This window comes from Peromyscus californicus, unplaced genomic scaffold, assembly GCF_007827085.1.
Source record: "Peromyscus californicus insignis strain IS unplaced genomic scaffold, ASM782708v3 Scaffold_14__1_contigs__length_90479793_seg_2, whole genome shotgun sequence".
NCBI lineage: Eukaryota > Metazoa > Chordata > Mammalia > Rodentia > Cricetidae > Peromyscus > Peromyscus californicus.
Genome location: NW_026294436.1, coordinates 64,368,979 through 64,388,327, shown reverse-complemented (window position 1 = coordinate 64,388,327; position 19,349 = coordinate 64,368,979). Strand labels below are relative to the sequence as shown.

The 19,349-nt window shown below is 41.7% G+C and overlaps 1 protein-coding gene across 5 annotated transcripts in view; it reads left to right on the top strand.

Moving 5' to 3' along the window:
* Window positions 1–311: 311 nt before the first annotated feature.
* Window positions 312–19,349, top strand: part of Ahctf1 (AT-hook containing transcription factor 1) — a 57,442-nt gene continuing 38,404 nt past the window's right edge. For 3 of the 5 annotated variants that reach the window (XM_052737786.1, XM_052737785.1, XM_052737784.1), the window contains exons 1-12: window positions 561–705; window positions 4,851–4,978; window positions 7,755–8,008; window positions 10,360–10,540; window positions 11,613–11,820; window positions 13,766–13,882; window positions 14,470–14,554; window positions 15,734–15,884; window positions 17,051–17,183; window positions 17,275–17,456; window positions 18,178–18,239; window positions 18,960–19,088. In XM_052737786.1, the coding sequence (XP_052593746.1) occupies window positions 4,858–4,978; window positions 7,755–8,008; window positions 10,360–10,540; window positions 11,613–11,820; window positions 13,766–13,882; window positions 14,470–14,554; window positions 15,734–15,884; window positions 17,051–17,183; window positions 17,275–17,456; window positions 18,178–18,239; window positions 18,960–19,088 (1,623 nt within the window). In that variant the 5' untranslated portion in view covers window positions 561–705; window positions 4,851–4,857. Of the gene's footprint in view, window positions 445–560; window positions 706–844; window positions 1,101–4,850; window positions 4,979–7,754; window positions 8,009–10,359; window positions 10,541–11,612; window positions 11,821–13,765; window positions 13,883–14,469; window positions 14,555–15,733; window positions 15,885–17,050; window positions 17,184–17,274; window positions 17,457–18,177; window positions 18,240–18,959; window positions 19,089–19,349 lie in introns of those variants that run through there. The other 2 variants (XM_052737787.1, XM_052737789.1) reach the window with 2 other exon arrangements.

Sequence of the window (19,349 nt, the reverse complement as noted above, 5' to 3'; positions counted from 1 at the left end):
CAAGTGCAGCAGTCAAAGAAGAAAGATTATCGCTTGGCTGCCAGCAGGAACCGCCGCCAGAATACCCCGGCCATTCATGAACTTGCCGAAGCCTGCCACTACCTACGCCCCGCCCAGCGCGCAAAGCACTGTGGGACTTGTAGTCTTTCTCCCATCCACTCCTAGAAGGCGGGGAGACCCTGATGTACGTCAATGAACCTTTCTTCCCAAAGCAGTTTCCTTTTCCTCCCTTTCCGCAAGGCCTTGTAGGGAAAGTTTGAAAATTCCCGCGGAGTCGGCGCCCGAGGCCGGAACCCTCGCGAGAAGTCCGGGCCCCGCAGCGCGATCTGCGCTCGGCTCCCCGCCCTGGCCGCGATCCTTCCCTCGGCGGAGAGGCAGTGTGTGGGGTTCGGGCAGTGCGCCCGGGGGTAGTGCGCAGAGCGCGGCCCGCGCAGTGCCAGCCCAGTAAGTCGAGTCGCCAGCGGGGAGGACGCGGCGCGGGCAGCGGCCGAGTTCGAAGCCGGGATTGGGCGGCCGGGGCGAAGGCGCTCCCGGGGCCTGAGGGGCGGGGGAGGGGGGGGCGGCGGCGAGTCGCTGAGCGAGAAGCGGCTTCCGCGGGCGGGGGCGCGCGCCGGGCCGCGTCTCCCGGGAGATGCTGCTGTGACGGACTGCGCGGAAGCAGCAGGCGCCCGCCGCGGCACTCGGCGGCCTGGCCCGCGGGCTCAGGTAGGGTGGGGAGCGGCAGGCCCGCGCGCCGAGGGCGGGGCGGACGGGGCGGCGAGGCCGGGGCCTAGGCCGGGCGCTCCTTGGCTTCTCCGCGCGGGGGGAAGCGGCGTCCGCGAGCCGCGACCGGTGCGGCTCGTTCCAGCGCTCGGGCGTTAGTTACATAACCTCGGAGGCGAGCGCTGGCACATGGCGGCAGAGTCGCATCTCCGCGCTCATCTCCCGCGCCCGGGGGCGGGATCCCGGCCACCCGGGGCGGGCCTGACTCGAGACCCCGACCCGTCGTGGTGTAACGGGACGATGGAGACCTTTGTGGGGCGTTCCCCGCGGGCAGTGGCGGGCGCTCTGGGTCTCTCCTCCGTTGGCGTGTGCTCCACATGGTCCTGTGCTTGGCTCGGGTGAGTCCTGAAAGTTTCACTCGCGGTGGCGGGTCGTGCGGGCCACCGGAGTGAAGGGATCTGGTACGGGACATTTAAGATAACCGTATCAGGAACTTTATCTGCCAGGTTTAGGGGTGCCTTTGGGTGACTTTTTGGGGAGTCGGTTATATTCGCTTTTAGAATTGATAGGTAGACCTGGTCTGCTTGAGACAGGTGGTTTTTGTTGACTTTGTGGAACGGTTCTTTTTGGTAGGGTGGAGAATCGCGTTCAGGTCCTCTCACATGCCGGACAAGCGTGGGGTCGGTTGATTTTTTTGGGGGGATGGGGTTCCCAAAACGAATGGCATTCATTCTAGAGATGTGTTGTTATAGGAAAATGAGCGTTATTATTTTTGTTTATTTTTGATGCCAGTGATGCAAGTTAGCACCTGGCGCATGTTAAGCACGCGCGCCACCACCGATCTCCACTCCACGCCGCTGTCTTTTGTTTTTGTTTTTTTTTAGTACACAGTTGGAGACATATTTCAAAGAACGTGGGTTTTTTAGAACAAAACTTAATTTGGTTTTTGATATCCTAAAGGATCCGTGGCTTTAAGAAGTCTTTGCTAAGCTTTAACTGTCAGCTTCTCGAAAGACAGAGTTGTTGGGGTGAGTTTACTTACTTCATGTGGCCATGACAAATGCTATGTGAAGGCCATATTCTGTGATTTATTTTGTACTTTTGGTGGTTCTGGGGATTGAATCTATGGCCTCACACTGTTAGGCGCGTGAACTATCTTGAGCTACTCTTTTTCCTTTTTTCCCCCGTCTTTTTAGAGACAGTTATCACTCTGTAGCCCAGGCAGTCCTTGAATTTGCACTACCCTTGCCTCAGCCCGGGAGAATAGTTGGGATTACAGGTGTGAGGCTCATAGTAATTTAGTATTAAAATGTTACCAATTTGTAAGGCAACCTAATTGTTTTGTAAACATTTAAAGTTGGGTATCAATAGATCTCCACTCAAAACATTTCCTTTTTAGATCCTAACTTTATAAATTTACAGAGACTCCAAGAATGAAGTGTTCTTCAGGTTAGTTTAAAGATCTCTGTAGCATGGCTATTCCATCCAGCCTCATTTCATGGATTTTCTATTTCAGTTATACAGAATCAGCACCACTCTGGGGCTCACATTCTTGAAAAGGTGTCTTATCTTCAGTTTGGCATGCCAGCTTAACTTTTTTAAATTCTCACATTTCCAATCCTGCCCCTAACTACCACCTTTTGTCTGTGCTTTTTTTTTTTTTTAATCTGTTTGTTTCTAGGATTTCAATCTCTGTTGTAGCATTTTATTCCTGTGTCTGATATTGTGATTATGAATGCCATCTTCTAGAATGTAAACTTCTGGAGGTCAGAATGTAGATCTCTGCCCTTGGATTCTACTTTACCCAGCACAGTGGTTTTTGTTTTTTTGTTTTGTTTTGTTTTGTTTTTTGAGACAGGGTTTCTCTAGTTTGGGTGCCTGTCCTGGATCTCTGTAGACCAGGCTGGCCTCAAACTCATAGAGATCCTCCTGGTTCTGCCTCCCGAGTGCTGGGATTAAAGGCATGCGACACTGTCCCCGGCCCCGGCACAGAGTTTTAAAAGTAGATAGCTAGGAATGGTGGTACATGCCTGGATTCATAGCACTTGGAAAAAGAAGGCAGAAAACTTAAGGAGTTCAAGACCAGCATGGACTTCATGAACTTGAAATGTCTGAAAATGAAAACTTAAAAAAAAAAAAAAAGTGAAGCAATGGGTGATTAATGTTTGGATTAAAATTGAAAGAATTGTCCACTTGTTTTTAGATCAGATACTTACTGAATAGCTAGGTTTAGAGCTCTGTCTTTGGTGGTAGAATTCAGTTACTTTGGGAATGTGTGTTATTTTACTTCAAAAGCTGGTTTATGGTATTTTGTTTAAATTTCTTAGCCTTATAAATTTTGTTCTTCATAATGAAACAATGATTTAAAAATAAAAGAAGCTGAATATTGGGGCTTTTAAATTGCATCTTTTTCTTTTTTCCTTTTTTTCCCCTCAAGACAAGGTTTCTCTGTGTAGCTTTGGGTGTCCTGGAACTCAATCTGTAGACCAGACTGGCCTTGAACTCACAGAGATCCGATTGCCTTTGCCTCCCGAGTGCTGGGACTAAAGGCGTGTGCCACCATATGTGGCTTAAAATTCCATCTTAAAATTTATTGTGGCATTGTGTGATAGCAAATACCTTTAATCCCGGTGCTCAGGAGGCAGAAGCAGGAGGATGTCTGAGAGTTTGAGGCCAGTTTGTTTTACAAAGCAGGTTCTGCTTCAGGTTAGTTTCTAATCCAACCTGCCCCGTCTTTTCCTCTGTTATTACTTCCTGTTGTGAGTCTTGAAATTCATGAATCTTGACTGTATCCATCTAGTGTATTTTCTCCTTCTCTACATTAAACTGAGTCTTGCTCTCTCTTTCAAGTGATTCTTTTTTTTTAACCTGCTTCTTTACTTTTTGGACACTGAGGCTATTGCTGAAGCACCAACCTTGTATCAGAGTTACTATTCTGATAGCGTAGGCTTGCATTCAACTGTTAGCTCTGAGCTTTATTTTCAGTACATTCCTAACTGGTCTGGAACTTACCATGTAGACCAGACTGGCCTGGAAGTTGTGGCTATCTTCCTCCTTTTGCCTCCCAAATACCAAAATTATAGGTCTGAGACACCATGTCTAGCCTGAGGGAGTCTGCCTCTTTAGAACTCAGAGTGCATTAAACGAGATAGGGTCACCAGGACTAGATTTGATAGTTAATATTCAAGACTGGAGCCAGCTTGTCTCTCAGAATTCCTATTGTCCATCCTCCCTCTCTCCCTCCCCTGTCCTCTCTGCTTTTCGTCTCATCATTCAGAAAGATGCTTTTATATTTAACCAGAGCTTTAGGTTTTATTTTATGTGTATGGGTGTTTTGCCTGTGTGTATATATGTGACCCATACATGTGCTGCATGCATACCTGGTGCCTGTGGAGGTCAGGAGAAGGTATTGGGTCTCCTGGAACTGGAGTTATATTGGTGGTTGTGAGCCACCATGTGGGTATTGAGAACCAAACCTGTGGCTTCCTCCAAAAGCAGCAAGTGTTTTTAACCACTGAACTCTCAGCCCTACTTTTTGGTTATTTACAACAGAAGTCATGAAGGGACTTTAGTTTTGTGTAAGAAATTAAAGATAATTTAGATATTTCTTTCTATCTAGTAAAAGACAGGTATCAGATTCAATTTTTGAATTTTCTGGGGAGTCTGGACATTATAGTTTTTCTTTCTTTACCGAAAAATCAGCTTTTTGAGGGTTGAAGATGTTAGTTCAGAGGTACTGATTCAATTCCCAGGATACAAAAAGGAAAAGGAAAAAAAGTATGGAAAAGAGATAACTCCTAAACTGGGATAGTCCTTTGTTTCCCTATATCTGCTGTTGCTCTCTGAAGGTTGGGCAGTAAGGTGAATTACACTGGAGGAGTTTTCACAGAATGTGGGAATTAAGGTTATCCTCAGGACTTCTGGCTTCGTGAATATCTCCCTAAGGCTGCTTGAAAGAAATATTTTCTTGGGAATTAGATTTTTGTAGGCAAGACTGTTAGACCCATATGTACACACACTTACTTTATTTTATTTGCTTTTGTGTGTGGCTTGCTTTCCCTCACAATCATCTGACTAGAAATAATGAAATGTACTGTTCAATAGAACAGATAACCATACTAATTTTACTTTTAAAAAAATATTTACAGTGGAAGTATGCAAGACTTAACAGCTCAAGTGACTAGTGATCTCCTGCATTTCCCAGAAGTGACTATTGAAGCTCTTGGAGAAGATGAGATAACATTAGAGTCCGTGCTTCGTGGAAAGTTTGCTGCAGGTAAATAACATTGCTGGAGATTCACTAATTTGGAACTAAAGTTCAGTGATAAAACATTTGCTGCCTATGGCTGGGTGGTGGTGGCGCACGCCTTTAATCCCAGCACTCGGGAGGCAGAGTCAGGCGGATCTCCGTGAGTTCGAGGCCAGCCTGGGCTACCAAGTGAGTACCAGGAGAGTCGCAAAGCTACACAGAGAAACCCTGTCTTGAAAAACCAAAAAAAAAAAAAAAAAAAATTTGCTGCCTGGCCCTACTCACAGTCCTAGATTTAGTTTCCATTACACCACAGATGTGCACACCTATGCACACACGCACACACACGGATGCAGAGAGGTCTCAACAGTTAAGAGCACTTGCTGCTTAATCATGGGGACTGGAGCTATGATGTTAGGCCACTCATAAACCAATAATTTCAGCTTCAAGAGGTCTAACACTCTTGACCTCCACAGGCAATCTCATATTCTCACAGAGAGACAAACACACCCACACATAAGCACAATAAAATAGATCTTTTTTTAAAAAAAGTTTACCAATTTAGTTTTAAAATAAGTATATATTAGTTTCTACTAGTTTTTAATATAAATGTGTATATATAATAATTTCTATAAAAAACCAACTTAGAATATTCTTATATACCTATAATGTTTGTAAAACTATATGCTTTGGAACACATTATCAGTAAATTTATAGGATGGTGGATTCTAATTGTTTTCCTTATGGGGGGGTGGGGAGATAACTCAGTAAAGTGCTTACTGTAAGCGTGAAGACCTGCGTTCTAAATCTGCAGCACACATGTAAAAAAGCAGGATATAGTGGGACATGTCTAACCCCAGCATTGCTATGAGGAGAGAGGTTGCCTGAAAGGCCTTGCTCCCTAGCCATTGTTGTCAAAATGGGGAGCTCCAGGTTGAGTGTAAGACACACAAATAAGATGGAGAACCACACGAGATACCCAGAGTTAACCCCTAGTCTCCATGAGCAGTTGAAACTGCACACGTCTATCCATGCCTAGCTATACACCTCTAACCCCATTGCTGTGTGGGGCGGATCACTAGGGCTTGCTGTCTGCCATCCTATTCTGAGTTTAGTGAGAGACCTTGTCTCAAGGGAATGAAGCAGGACACCCAGTACCTTCCACATTCATTAGTACGTGCATGTGCCTATACTTACACAGAAGAACCCTCATTTCTTATCTGGGAAGAAATTAAAAGTTCTAAAAAACATTTCCCTGCAAGAAGTTAGAATGCTTATTAGAAACTCTTACGTTTTTTAGTTTTTATTATAAACTTATTTAGGAAGCTCTTAATTTAGTATTGTTAGAATGCCTTAAATCTCAGGAGTCCACCTGCATCTGGCCTTCCAGGGGGCAAGGCCATATTGGATTCTTTTTGTTTGTTTTGTTTTTCGAGACAAGGTTTCTCTGTGTAGTTTTGGTGCCTGTCCTGGATCTCGCTCTGTAGCCCAGGCTGGCCTCGAACTCACAGAGATCCTCCTGGCTCTGCCTCCCGAGTGCTGGGGTTAAAGGCGTGCGCCACCACCGCCCGGCTGTTAAAAGAGGGGGGAGAGGGTCCCTTTCTTTTTTTTTATTTATTTTTTATTTTTTTTAATTTTTATTTTATGTGTATTGGTGTCCTGCATATATATCTGTGTATGGAATGTGGTATCCCTTGGAACTGGAGTTACAGACAGTTCCAGGAGAGCTGGCACTGGCAGACAGTTGTGAGCTGACATGTGGGTACTGAGAATTGAACCTGGGTCCTTTTGAAGAACAGCCAGTGTTCTTAACCTCTTGGCTATCTCTCCAGCCTCCATGTTGGATTCTTAACATAGGCACATTTTCTTCTCTAAGTGATAGAAGAAATGGCAAAGGAAACAGAACTGATTAAACATTCAAAATCGAAAGGGATATACTAGCCACCTGACATTGTGGTATTGTTTATTTCTTGAAGAGACTGTGTGTCAAAATGTAATAGATATACATATATTTCAAATTTTACAAAATAATACTAGATTCAGATTAGAAGATAATTGGTCATTCATGAATCTCTAAAATTTCTGCCGAGAAGAATTATATACATGTATTTATTTTGGGGTTTTTTTGGGGGGTGGGGCGGGGTGTATGTCATGTGTACCATGATAAGCACATGCAGGTCAGATGAAAGCTTTTTGGAGTAGTCCTATTAATCCACAACATGGATCTCAGGGATCGAATTCAAGTCATCAGGCCTTTCACACTGAGCCATAGCCATTTTTGCTGGGCAGTGGTGGCACATGCCTTTAATCCCAGCATTTGGGAGGTAGAGGAAGGTGGATCTCTGAGTTTGAGGCCAGCCTGGACTACAGAGTGAGTTCCAGGACAACCAGGGCTACACAAAGAAGCTCGGTCTCAAAACAAAACAAAAACCCATTTTCAATGGTGTTATCAAAAAACTTTGAGTCTTATTTACTATGGAATGTCTAATTCCACATAACTAGTCACAATTTAAAGATTTATTATGTTTTTGAGTGTGATAAGGAGTAAATAAAACAATGAATTTGGGCACCATTATGGTCTCTCTACTGTATGATTTTACTGCTGTAGTTGTTCTTTCTTTATTTTTTTATTTTTAAGGATTGCTGTGCTCTATAAATGCTTTGTTTTCAATTCAGGAGGGATTTGTAATCTTTGTGTAGTAAAGTTAAGTATTCATATATAAAAGAGCTAACTACTAGATTTGTTACATTGCAGTGGTATTACAATAAACAGTCATTTTGCTTCCTTTTTTTTCCTCCATAGGGAAGAATGGACTAGCATACTTAGCTTGTGGTCCACAACTTGAAGTTGTAAACTCTCTAACAGGAGAGCGGTTGTCTGCATACAGATTCAGTGGAGTAAATGAACAATCTCCTGTAGTCCTTGCAGTGAAAGAATTCTCTTGCCATAAGAGAACTGGATTGTTAATAGGATTGGAAGAAGCCGACGGGAGCGTTCTGTGTCTTTATGACCTTGGTATATCAAGAGTGGTCAAAGCAGTTGTTCTTCCTGGAAGGGTATGTACTATTTAAGTTACCTTGATAGTTTCGCTTTCTAAGCAGGAAGCTTACAAGATGTGTTTACCTTAAAAACTCATTGGACTGTACACTTAGAATTAATGTGTTTTCATGTAGTTATCACCTTCAATATAAAATTAAAAGTGTACATGTATCACATGCTCGTGTGGAGATCAGAGGGCAACTTGTGGGACTCAGCCCTCTCCTTACCTTGATGTGGGTTCCAGGCATCAGGTTCGGGCTGTCAGGCTTGTATCATTGGGCAGCAAGTAGCTTTACCATCTGAGCCATTTTACTGGCCCTTCAAAAACTTTAAGATGACCAGGATGGTGTAACACACATTTAATCCTCACTTGGGAGGCAGAAACAGATGAGTTTCTTGAGTTCAAGGCAAGCCTCGTGTATGTATGTATATATAGTAAGTTCCAGGTAAGCTAGGGCTACACAGTGAGACCCTGTCTTCATAAAATAAAATAAAACAACATTAAAAAAGATTATTATAACTCATTTAGAAAATCTGTACCCCTCTCTTAAAAGACTTTGAAATTTTTTTTTTTTTTTGGTTTTTCGAGACAGGGTTTCTCTGTGTAGCTTTGCGCCTTTCCTGGATCTCGCTCTGTAGACCAGGCTGGCCTCGAACTCACAGAGATCCGCCTGGCTCTGCCTCCCGAGTGCTGGGATTAAAGGCGTGCGCCACCACCGCCCGGCAAGACTTTGAAATTTAATGTGTTATGGGTATTTTGCATACATGTATGTCTGTACTATGTGCATGCAATAACCATAGAGGCTAGAAGAGGGCATTGAATCTGCTGTTAGCCATCAGTTGGGTACTGGGAATCGATCCCTGGGTCTCTGGAAGAGCAGCCATTGTTGTTAATCACTGAGCCATTTCTTCGGCCCTGGTTTCACCCCCTTTGGTAGAAAATGCAGCAAACATCTTGTCTGCGGAGGTGTGCACATTGGCTCTTTTGCTGTTATGTTATTTGTCTTAGTCACTGTTCTATTGCTGTGAAGGTACATTGACCAAGGAAACTCTTAGAAAAGAACACAATTTAATTGGGGGGCTTGCTAACAATTTCAGAGGCTTAATCCATTATAATCATGGCGGGGAGCATGGTGTCAGGCAGGTAGGCATGGTGAAGTATCTGAGAGCTACATACAAACCACCACAGAAGGGTAAACTAAAATTTTATGGAATGACTACCACTGGATAATTCTAAAGTGGTTGCTTAAGAGCTCTAAAATAAAACAGTATAGGTTTAAGTTGTATGCTTAACAATTTTATAATTTTTAAATTTGTGTTCCAAGCTTCAATTTCTTCTTTAAACAGATAATTATATATAGTTAGTTAAAAGAGTATATAAACATTAAATGAGCCAGTTAGCAAATAACTAGCAGCACTAGACTAAGCTATCAGTAAACATCAGGGTTGGTTGGTTGGTTTGTTTTTTAGTTTTTTAGACAGGGTTTCTCTGTGTAACAGCTCTGGCTGTCCTGGAATTTTCTTTGTAGACCAGGCTGGCCTATAACTCACTGAGATCCGCCTGCCTCTGCCTCCCAGGTGCTGGGATTAAAGGCATGCGCCACCACCACCCAGCTTAATTTTTATTTTTTATTATGTTGCAATAATAGCATAATTTTGTAGTATATCTGAGAATTTCAGTGTGTTTACTTAGATTCATAAATGTCATACAGTTATGATTCTAAGTCTGTTCCAGTTACTGACCTGTGGAGACTCACATAGGTTTCCTAGTGAGAACTTACTTACTCAGGGTCCAAGAATCTGGGCTTGCTTTACCTTGCATAAGGGAATGATTTGGCCATGGGTGTGGTTACCAGGTGTTTGGAAGCGTCTACACTTGGCTGTGCAGTGTGCTTTGATCTAGCAAGGGGGAGGTCTTTTGCCCTGCCCCTTGGCATTGTTATAAAAAGCCCTTTTGAGCCGGGCGGTGGTGGCGCACGCCTTTAATCCCAGCACTCGGGAGGCAGAGCCAGGCGAATCTCTGTGAGTTCGAGGCCAGCCTGGACTACCAAGTGAGTTCCAGGAAAGGCGCAAAGCTACACAGAGAAACCCTGTCTCGAAAAACCAAAAAAAAAAAAAAAAAAGCCCTTTTGAATAAACGGTAAAGTCTGTTGGGTGTTGACCCAGGTCCTCCCGAAGCTATTCTGTGTTTCTGTCTTTCTCCTCGTCGCCTAATACTTTGTTATCCCTCTCTCCTCCTCATAGGAACCCTTTAAAAGGTGGGAGCTGGCCTCCTACACTAACCTGCCTTAATATCAAATCTTATTTGTTGTACAGTTTGTTGTATTTTCTCACTTTAGAAAAGCTAATCACAAATTCTGGTTCCTAGGTAACAGCTATTGAACCTATAATTAATCATGGAGGAGCCAGCGCAAGTACTCAGCATTTACATCCGAGTCTTCGATGGCTTTTTGGAGTGGCGGCTGTGGTAACTGATGTTGGACAGATCCTTCTTATTGACCTATGTTTGGATGACTTGTCGTGCAGTCAAAACGAAGTAGAGGCCTCAGGTAACTTAGTTATTCTTTACTGGGAGGGTGGAAATGAGCATTTCAATGTCCTTGTGTAATGGGATTTTCTCTTTGTAACCCTGGTTGTTCTAGAACTTGCCCTGTAGACCAGGCTGGCCTCAAGCTTAGAGATCTCTGCCTCCTAAGTGCTAGGATTAAAGGTATGCGCCATCACTGCCCGGCTATGGATTATTTTTCAAATGGCCAAATTTTTTCATTTAGAAAATTCTTTTATTATGTGTACCTGGGCACTGTAGTTGTCTTAGATGAGTCACTTTGTTTTACTGTTAATATGGTAAAATAGACCTTGAAAATAGAGACTTGGTTGAATGAAGCAGCAGGATTATGAATTCAGGGTAGCATTAACTCTGTAAAGCTGCAGGCCAGCTCAGCCTATTTAATGAGACTTTCTCAAGAAAAATGAAAAGAAATGGCAAAAGGCTAATAATTAGTTTCCATACATGTACTAATAAGATCTACTTATTCATTTATTTATTTTGGTTTTTCGAGACAGGGTTTCTCTGTGTAGCTTTTGGAACCTGTCCTGGAACTCATTCTGTAGACCAGGCTGGCCTTGAGCTCACAGAGATCTGTCTGCCTCCCAAGTGCTGGGATTATAGGCGTATGCCACCACTGCCCAGCTAAGTTCTGTTTTTCACATTTTTATGTATAAGTGTTTTTCCTGCATATTCTCATGCCTGTGGAGATCAGATGACATTAGGCACTCTGAGAACTGGAGTTGTGTACATGTGTAGAAAGGTCAGGAACATCTTTGTGGATTCAGGTCTCTTCATCTTGTCTTTATTGTAAAATATTTTATTTTGTGTGTATGTATGAGGAGACATGTATGCCATGGTGTACATGTGAAGGTCAGAGGACAGCTTTTGGGATTTGGTTCTCCTACCATGTGGGTCTCAGGAATTGAACTCAGGCCATTGGTCTTAGTGGCGGATGTCTTTTATCAGGTGAGCCATCTCGACAAGCCCCAGTGTACACCTTTCGTGGAGTCTAGGAATTGAACTCTCCTGGCCCTTCCTTAGTTTCTTCATCTTGCTTGTCTTTTTTATTTTAGACCTTGAAGTTATAACTGGTATCCCAGCTGAAGTACCACATATCAGAGAGAGTGTGATGAGAGAAGGGCGCCACCTGTGTTTCCAGTTAGTAAGCCCCTCAGGGATAGCCATTTCTACTCTCAGTTACATTAACAGGACAAACCAGCTTGCTGTGGGCTTTTCTGATGGCTACTTAGCACTTTGGAATATGAAAAGCATGAAAAGAGAGTAAGTACAATTCTTTTTCTCTTAGTTGATGATTGATTGTTTCTTTTAAAATATATGATTTTAAAATTAGTATGAGAAAAATGACAATAGTTTTATTAATGAATTAAGTCATAGTTTGATAAGAAAAGTAGATAGCATGTGAATTTAGGTTAGTACTTTCAGAGTTTATAGTGTCTCAGAGGATCAAGATTGGAGGCCAGAGTGGACAGCAAAGCAAGGTCCAGGCAACCCTGGACTTTTTTAGTGTACCCCGGCTGAGAGAGAAGAAAGAAAAAAGGGTATTACAGTGATTGAGATGACCCATTTGCTGGTCAAGTGTGACTATGGATAAAATACCTATATAGCATGAATTCTTTGAGAACTCTGGTTGCCTGTAATATATTAAAGCACCAGTTTAAGTGTGCTTGGTGTTTTATGTTGTCAAAATTTCCCTTAAATATAATTTAATTGAAACTTGTTTGGGGATAAAACAGCACATAATATTGAAGAGGAGGCAGCAAATTAAACACTAGATTTTAGTTTTTAGTTAAGAGATATGTCAATGCCTATTGGGCATTTAAATTTTCAGTTTATTTCTTTACCCTTTATTATTACTTTTTAAAAAAAAATTTTATCCCCAGCTATGTTGGTCTGTCTCCTTGGGTATTTTATCTTATAAGCTTTTCCTCTCTGTTCTAGTTCTCTGCTTTTAAATTGTGCCTAAAACAGCATCTTGAAAACGTTGCATTTACAACTTTGTTTCCTCTAACATTTATTTTGGGGCTTGTTATGCTTTTTTTTTTTTTTTTTTTTGGTTTTTCGAGACAGGGTTTCTCTGTGTACCTTTGCGCCTTTTCCTGGAACTCACTTGGTAGCCCAGGCTGGCCTCGAACTCACAGAGATCCGCCTGGCTCTGCCTCCCGAGTGCTGGGATTAAAGGCGTGCGCCACCACCGCCCGGCTTGTTATGCTTTTTAAGCTGTTTATGAAAACGCTTCAGTTTCTTTCTTGTCCCTAATTTTTTTTTTTTTTTAAAGATTTAATTATTTATTATGTATACAGTGTTCTGCCTGCATGCCGGAAGAGGGCACTGGATCTCATTTTAGATGGTTGGGAGCCATCATGCGGGTGCTGGGAACTGAACTCAGGACCTCTGGAAGAACAGCCAGTGCTCTTAACCTCTGAGCCATCTCTCCAGACCCCTTGTCCCTAATTTTTAAATTGTGTGTGTGTGTGTGTATGTGTGTGTCTGTGTGTGTGTGTGTGTGTGTGTGCGCGCGCGCGCGCGCGCATGCCTGTTAGGACAGCTTGCAGGAGTCTCTTCCCTCCTTACACCATGTAGACCCCAGGGATTGACTTCAGCTGTCAGGCTTTGTAACATACGCTTTCTCAGGCTGAGCCATCTCGTAACCCCTCGTCTACTGTTTTCATAGTAGACAATTGACTTCACCCCAAGGGCGGCTGGGCATGGGTAAGTGCCATCATGCCTCTGTCCCTGAGGAAGGAGATGGAGGCAGAATGATCAGCAGTTTGAGGCTAGCTTCAGCTACCTAGCAAATCTGTGACATGAGACTCTGAAGAAGCAAAGGAGCAAATAACAATGATTATAAAATTCCCAATGGTTAAGTTGGGATATTGTGGCAGTTTATCTGTCTCTTGTACTCTTTGAGGAATGATACAGTATGATGTATATTCATGTGACTTAAAAGCTAGTTGTCACAGAAGTACATGCATGTGATTTAGCAGTTGTCATCCGTGGTCTGCCTGGGGTGATAGCTAGCATGACATGGTCTTATCCTCCCTTGTGTGTTTTTGAAGGTAAGATGACTTAGGTCCCTCAAATCATTGGATATAGGGAAATGTATAAACAGTGTCTTTTTAACTCGGGTTTTTACAAGAGGCACTCTTCCCCCCCAAAGATAAAATTTTAACTTAAAAATAAGCAATGTATTATTTTGTTGTTTTAGATATTATACACAGTTAGAAGGTGGAAGGGTTCCTGTCTATGCGGTTGTTTTTCAAGAACCTGAGAATGATCCTCGCAATTGCTGTTACTTATGGGCTGTTCAGTCCACACAAGATAGGTTAGTATGCCTGTGGTTTTTAAAATACATGTCATTAAGGCTGAGGATATAGTAGTAAAGGAGTCAAACTGGAACAGTTTGTTTCTTCTGAAAAGTTTGAATTATATTACCACTGCCAGGTGTTGTGATGGCACCACACCTCATGCTGTGTATGCATTGTACCCGAATCCTTTGGTGCCTTGCTTCATGTCCTTGTTGTAAAGCCCTCTTTCTTGTGTGGGGCTTGATCCTCATAGGTAAGAGTGCAGAGGAAAAAAAACACATCTCTGAAGGGATGTGCTCTGTAGCTGCCATGGGATGATTCTGTTCATACTCTCATTGGCCAAGACTTGCAAAGGAAGGTAGGAAATGAAGTTGATACTTTTAGGCAACCGTATATATAACTAAAATATACTTACTGAAAGAGGAATATCTGGGAAAGAATATTGGGTAAAAAAATGGTAGACTGTGCCACATACTGCATTAATTACATTTTGTACAAATAAGAAAATAATCTGTTCTATATAATTGCAGTTTGTCACATGTAAAAAATTGGGAAGATAAGAGGCAAGCTCATGTTTTAGTGTCTCGGGTAATTTTTCTTTCAGTGAAGGGGATGTTTTGAGTTTGCATCTGCTTCAGCTGGCCTTTGGTGATAGAAAATGCTTGGCATCAGGGCAAATCTTATATGAGGTAAGTGGTTAATGAAATGCTACCATTTTGGCATTTTTGTTTTGTTTTCTGTTTTACGTTCTTTGCTTTATCATACTGAAGTTTCTTATTCAAATTAAAGTTGTGTTCGTCCCATGATAGAAGAGATACTCGGTTAGTGAGCACGAGCTTCCTCATACTTTTCACCTGCTCTGCCATTGCAGCGCTCTGAATTTTCCCGGGCGTTTCCCCCGTAATAGAGAGACTGGACGAGATTCATGTTTGTGACCTAACTGTAATACCCAGGAGAAATGCTACTAACTTAGTTCTAACACACCAAACAATATACGCTAGGGAGCAGCTTAGGGTGTATTCGTCAGAATGCTCAGATAAGACTGCTTATTTTTCTAACCAAATTTCTAAAATTAAAAAAGAGGAATGTTACTAATAGCTACATTTTCAACTCTAGAACAGGCTTTCAGAATTTAGTGTTTAGCGATCTAGGTGGGTTTTAGGGGGTCTATAAAAGCTAATGATTATAAATTTTCCTGGGGAACATCTCAGCCTTTTGTTAACTCTTAAGGGAATCTGATTAAGAAAGAATTCTAAGCCTCTAATCCCAGCACCAGGAAGAGTCAGGAAGATCTCTGTGACCTCAGGGCCAGCCTTGTCTACATAGTGAGTTCCGGGGTAGCCAGAGCTACATAGTGATCCCCTGTCTCGAAGAAAAGAAAAGGGGGAAAAAAAAAGAGGAAAGGGGGTTTGTTAAAAACGGTTCTTGTTTATTGAGCAAAAGTTTCTTTTTTAATTAAGAATTAATATTCAATCTTTTGAGGCAAGACAAGTTCTAGGACAGCCAGGGCTACATAGAGAGACCTTGTCTCAAAACAAAATGAAAAAAAATAATAAAATCGTATTCTTAAGAATTCATATGAGAACACTGAAATTGATTGGCTGGTCTAGGGTATTTTATACTCTTGCTTCTAGTGCATGAGTGCTCCCATGTTTTAAACAACTTTACAACAGTATTGGTGATTATTTTTGAGAGTGTAAATCTAACTTAATATTTGCATTTATAGTTGTGTGTATAATTTTATAGCCTTTGGAGTGATTAGTTCTGTTAAAGCTTTTGTGTGGAAAAACTTTTAAGCATGGAAATACTTAATTTTAGAGCACTTTTACTTAGATGATATTAAAATTTGTGCTTATTTTATGTTGCAGGGATTAGAATACTGCGAAGAAAGATACACACTGGATCTAGCGGGTGGCATGTTCCCCTTAAGGGGACAGACTAGTAATACTAAACTGTTGGGATGCCAGAGTATAGAGAGATTCCCATCTCATGGTGACAGGGAAGAAAGTATGAGAGAAGGTTGGTTCAAAGTACTCTTAACTATTCTGTGTGGTAACTTATGACTTAGGTTTCTAGAACTTATGTTTCTGACAGTGGAAAATTAAGGTTCTTGATTATATCGTTTTTTAGTCTTTTAGATCTTTCTTGCTTTCTGGATTGCTATACAGAACTGAACAATGAAAGATCATTGTGTTTGACTCTAATTCAACACAAAGATGGTCTTCATTTTAATTAGTATTTCTGAGTCCTGCTTCTCCTTGTGTAGATGAGATGATACTCTATCCTTTTACTAGAACTACAGCAGAATGTCACAGTCCCTTCAGTTCTGGAGATGCCTCAGGCAGGGCCTTTGACTGTTCATGTATCTAGATCCTTTATTTTAGTGAGTTCATTCATCCCAGAGATGCCCTGTGTGAGCCTGTTTCCACATCCAAATGAACACGTCAGCAACTTAACACGCCGTCTCTCTTCTTCATCTCTGTCTACATCTTCCTTCCTCTTGGAGTTGCCATTAGTGGTATCTGAGGTTTTCACTTTTCTCTTCCTGTTGAGGCTCCTTCTGGTGCCGTTCCACCGCCACAGTCTAGGTATTGGTTTTGCCTTTACCATATGGCTAGACCTGTCTTTCTCAACTAAGTTCCTCTAAAGAATTAAACCTCAGTGCTTAAGGACATCCATTTTGAGCTGGGCAGTGGTGGTGGCGCACTCCTTTAATCCCAGCACTTGGGAGGCAGATCCAGGCGGATCTCTGTGAGTTCGAGGCCAGCCTGGTCTACAGAGCGAGCTCCAGAACAGGCACCAAAACAACACAGAGAAACCCTGTCTCAAAAAACCAAAAAGAAAAAAAAAAAAAGAAGACATCCATTTTGAGTATTGGATTAACTTCTGTAGTAGCTCTGTACCATCCTTGGGGGAATTTTCTTTGAAATCACTTTGTATTTTCTACTTTGGTGTCTCTAAAGTCACTGAAGTATTAACTGAAGCAAAGAGCCTTTTGATGAGAGCTTCCTAATAGCTAAAGAGGAACATCAAGGCATAAGTGAGACTCAAATGATAGAAAGGTTTTTGATAAGTGTATTGAAAAATGAATTAAATGTTACTGTGATTCTGTTGTGGTTGTACTTTCAGATTCTTTATTCTGTTTCTGAAAAATTGTTGGTTTTTTGTTTTTTGTTTGTTTGCAGCTGTATCCCCTGATACTAGTGTTTCTGTCTTTACCTGGCAAGTGAATATATATGGGCAGGGGAAGCCTTCTGTGTACTTAGGACTTTTTGACATAAATCGGTGGTATCATGCACAGATGCCAGATTCATTAAGGTATGGTTACTGTGTTTTCTCACCCCCTCTCCCTCAGATATTGTTGTACATAACTGATCAATGTCTCAATACTTTTTAACTTTTCTTTTAGATCAGGAGAATCTCTACATAATTGCTCTTACTTTGCGTTGTGGTCATTGGATTCAGTTGTAAGTAGGACTTCTCCACATCACATCTTGGACATACTAGTACATGAGAGAAGTTTGAATCGAGGGGTTTCTCCTTCATACCCACCTCCAGAGCAGTTTTTTAACCCAAGTACTTTTAATTTTGGTATGTATTTTCATGATACTTTGAGGGAAATCATGTATAAATGAAATTGTCGGTTGTATGTTGGTTTAGTGTCTATGGTGTCTTCTGTTCATATCTCACTGGCATTTAACTTAGATAACTTCTTTAATACACATGTTTACATGTACATGAGAAATTTAATATGTGTTTGTAAGTTAATACTATTTCAAATCTTTTAGAATATGTCAGTTAATAAGTTGGTAATAAAGTTTGTCACTGTATCAGAAGAAAATACTGAAGAGGTTTACTTAAGAATGTATTCTTGCTGGGCGGTGGTGGTGCACACCTTTAATCCCAGCACTCGGGAGGCAGAGGCAGGCGGATCTCTGTGAGTTCACGACCAGCCTCGTTTACATAGAGTTCCAGGTTGGCCAGGAGTACACAGTGATGAGACCTGGTCGGTGGGTTGGTCCGGCCAGTCTGTCTGTCTGTCTGTCTATCTATCGATCTATTGTGTCTGGGCGGTGGTGGTGCATGCCTTTAATCCCAGCACTTGGGAGGCAGAGGCAGGCAGATATCCGAGTTCGAGGCCAGCCTGGACTACAGAGTGAGTTCCAGGAAAGGCTCCAAAGCTACACAGAGAAACCCTGTCTCAAAAAAAAAAAAAAAAAAAAAAAGAGGATGGTGATTTATTCTGTATAATAATTTGGTTACCTGCAGTAAACATTTAATTTGAATTTTAAAATCTTTTTTTCTTTTTAAGATGCCACTTGTTTGTTAAACTCTGGAGTTATCCATATAACTTGTGCTGGATTTCAGAAGGAGGTATGTATGACTTAACAACATGCAGAGTGTGTGGTATTAAGCTGAAGTTGCATATTAAAATGCACATGATTTCATGTATTTAAACTTTCTGATATTTGTGTAATAGTTTCTGCTAGGTTTATGAGTTTAGTGTCTTAATACCTTAGTTTTAATGACAGTTTGCTAGAACAGGCATTGAAGTGTTTTAGGAGCTTTGTGCGAATGTTATCTACTTGAATGCCAAGTAAGTGATTAGGCCTTATCACATCTGGGTGGTTGCTTAGGAGACAGGGTCTCACAGTGTTTTGATGGCTGTTGTGGAGCTCACAGGTCCCTCTGCTCTGCCTCCAAGTGCTGGGGATAAAGACTGCACCCCAACTGTGGCTCATCCTTTGTGTGGTGATGACCTGGTGAGGGCTTCTCCTTTGCTCTTCTCAGAAATAATACCAAGCTGACATCGGAATGATGCAAAAATAGTTTCTGGGTAATGTGATGTTCAGGTGTAGTAGTCAGCCACACGTAAATAGTTACTGTGACTTAACTGCCTGAGTGATACGTACGACTCACGGTAAAGAAACATTTCTTGAGACTCTGTAAAACCCCTTATGATCCTGCAGTTTAGTCAGTCTTCCGTTATTTCCATAGGTGTTTTTAAGTGTTACTCAAATATTAACTAAAGTATTTCTTAGATTGGATTGGAATTGATTATTGGTTGATGTTGGACTAATTTCTCTATTACAGACTTTAACATTTTTAAAGAAGTCAGGACCATCTCTCAGTGAAGTCATTCCTGATAGTTATAATCGATGTCTTGTTGCTGGCCTTCTCTCACCAAGACTTATTGACATTCAGCCTTCCAGTTTAAGTCAAGTGAGAGCCTTAACTGTATTCTTTCTTTCTTTTGAATTGCATGTTCTCTATTGCAATCTAAATTATAAATCTATTACATGTGTTTTTGCAAAAGTGGATAATATAGTACTATCATTATGTATCCTCATGCTGTTGATCATGCTTGGGATTTGGCCTCCAAGTCACCTACCTAACTTGGCTAGAGAAATGGCTAGCAGTTAAGAGTACTTGTTGCTCTTACAGAGGACCCAGGTTCAGTTCCCAGGATCCATATGGTGACTT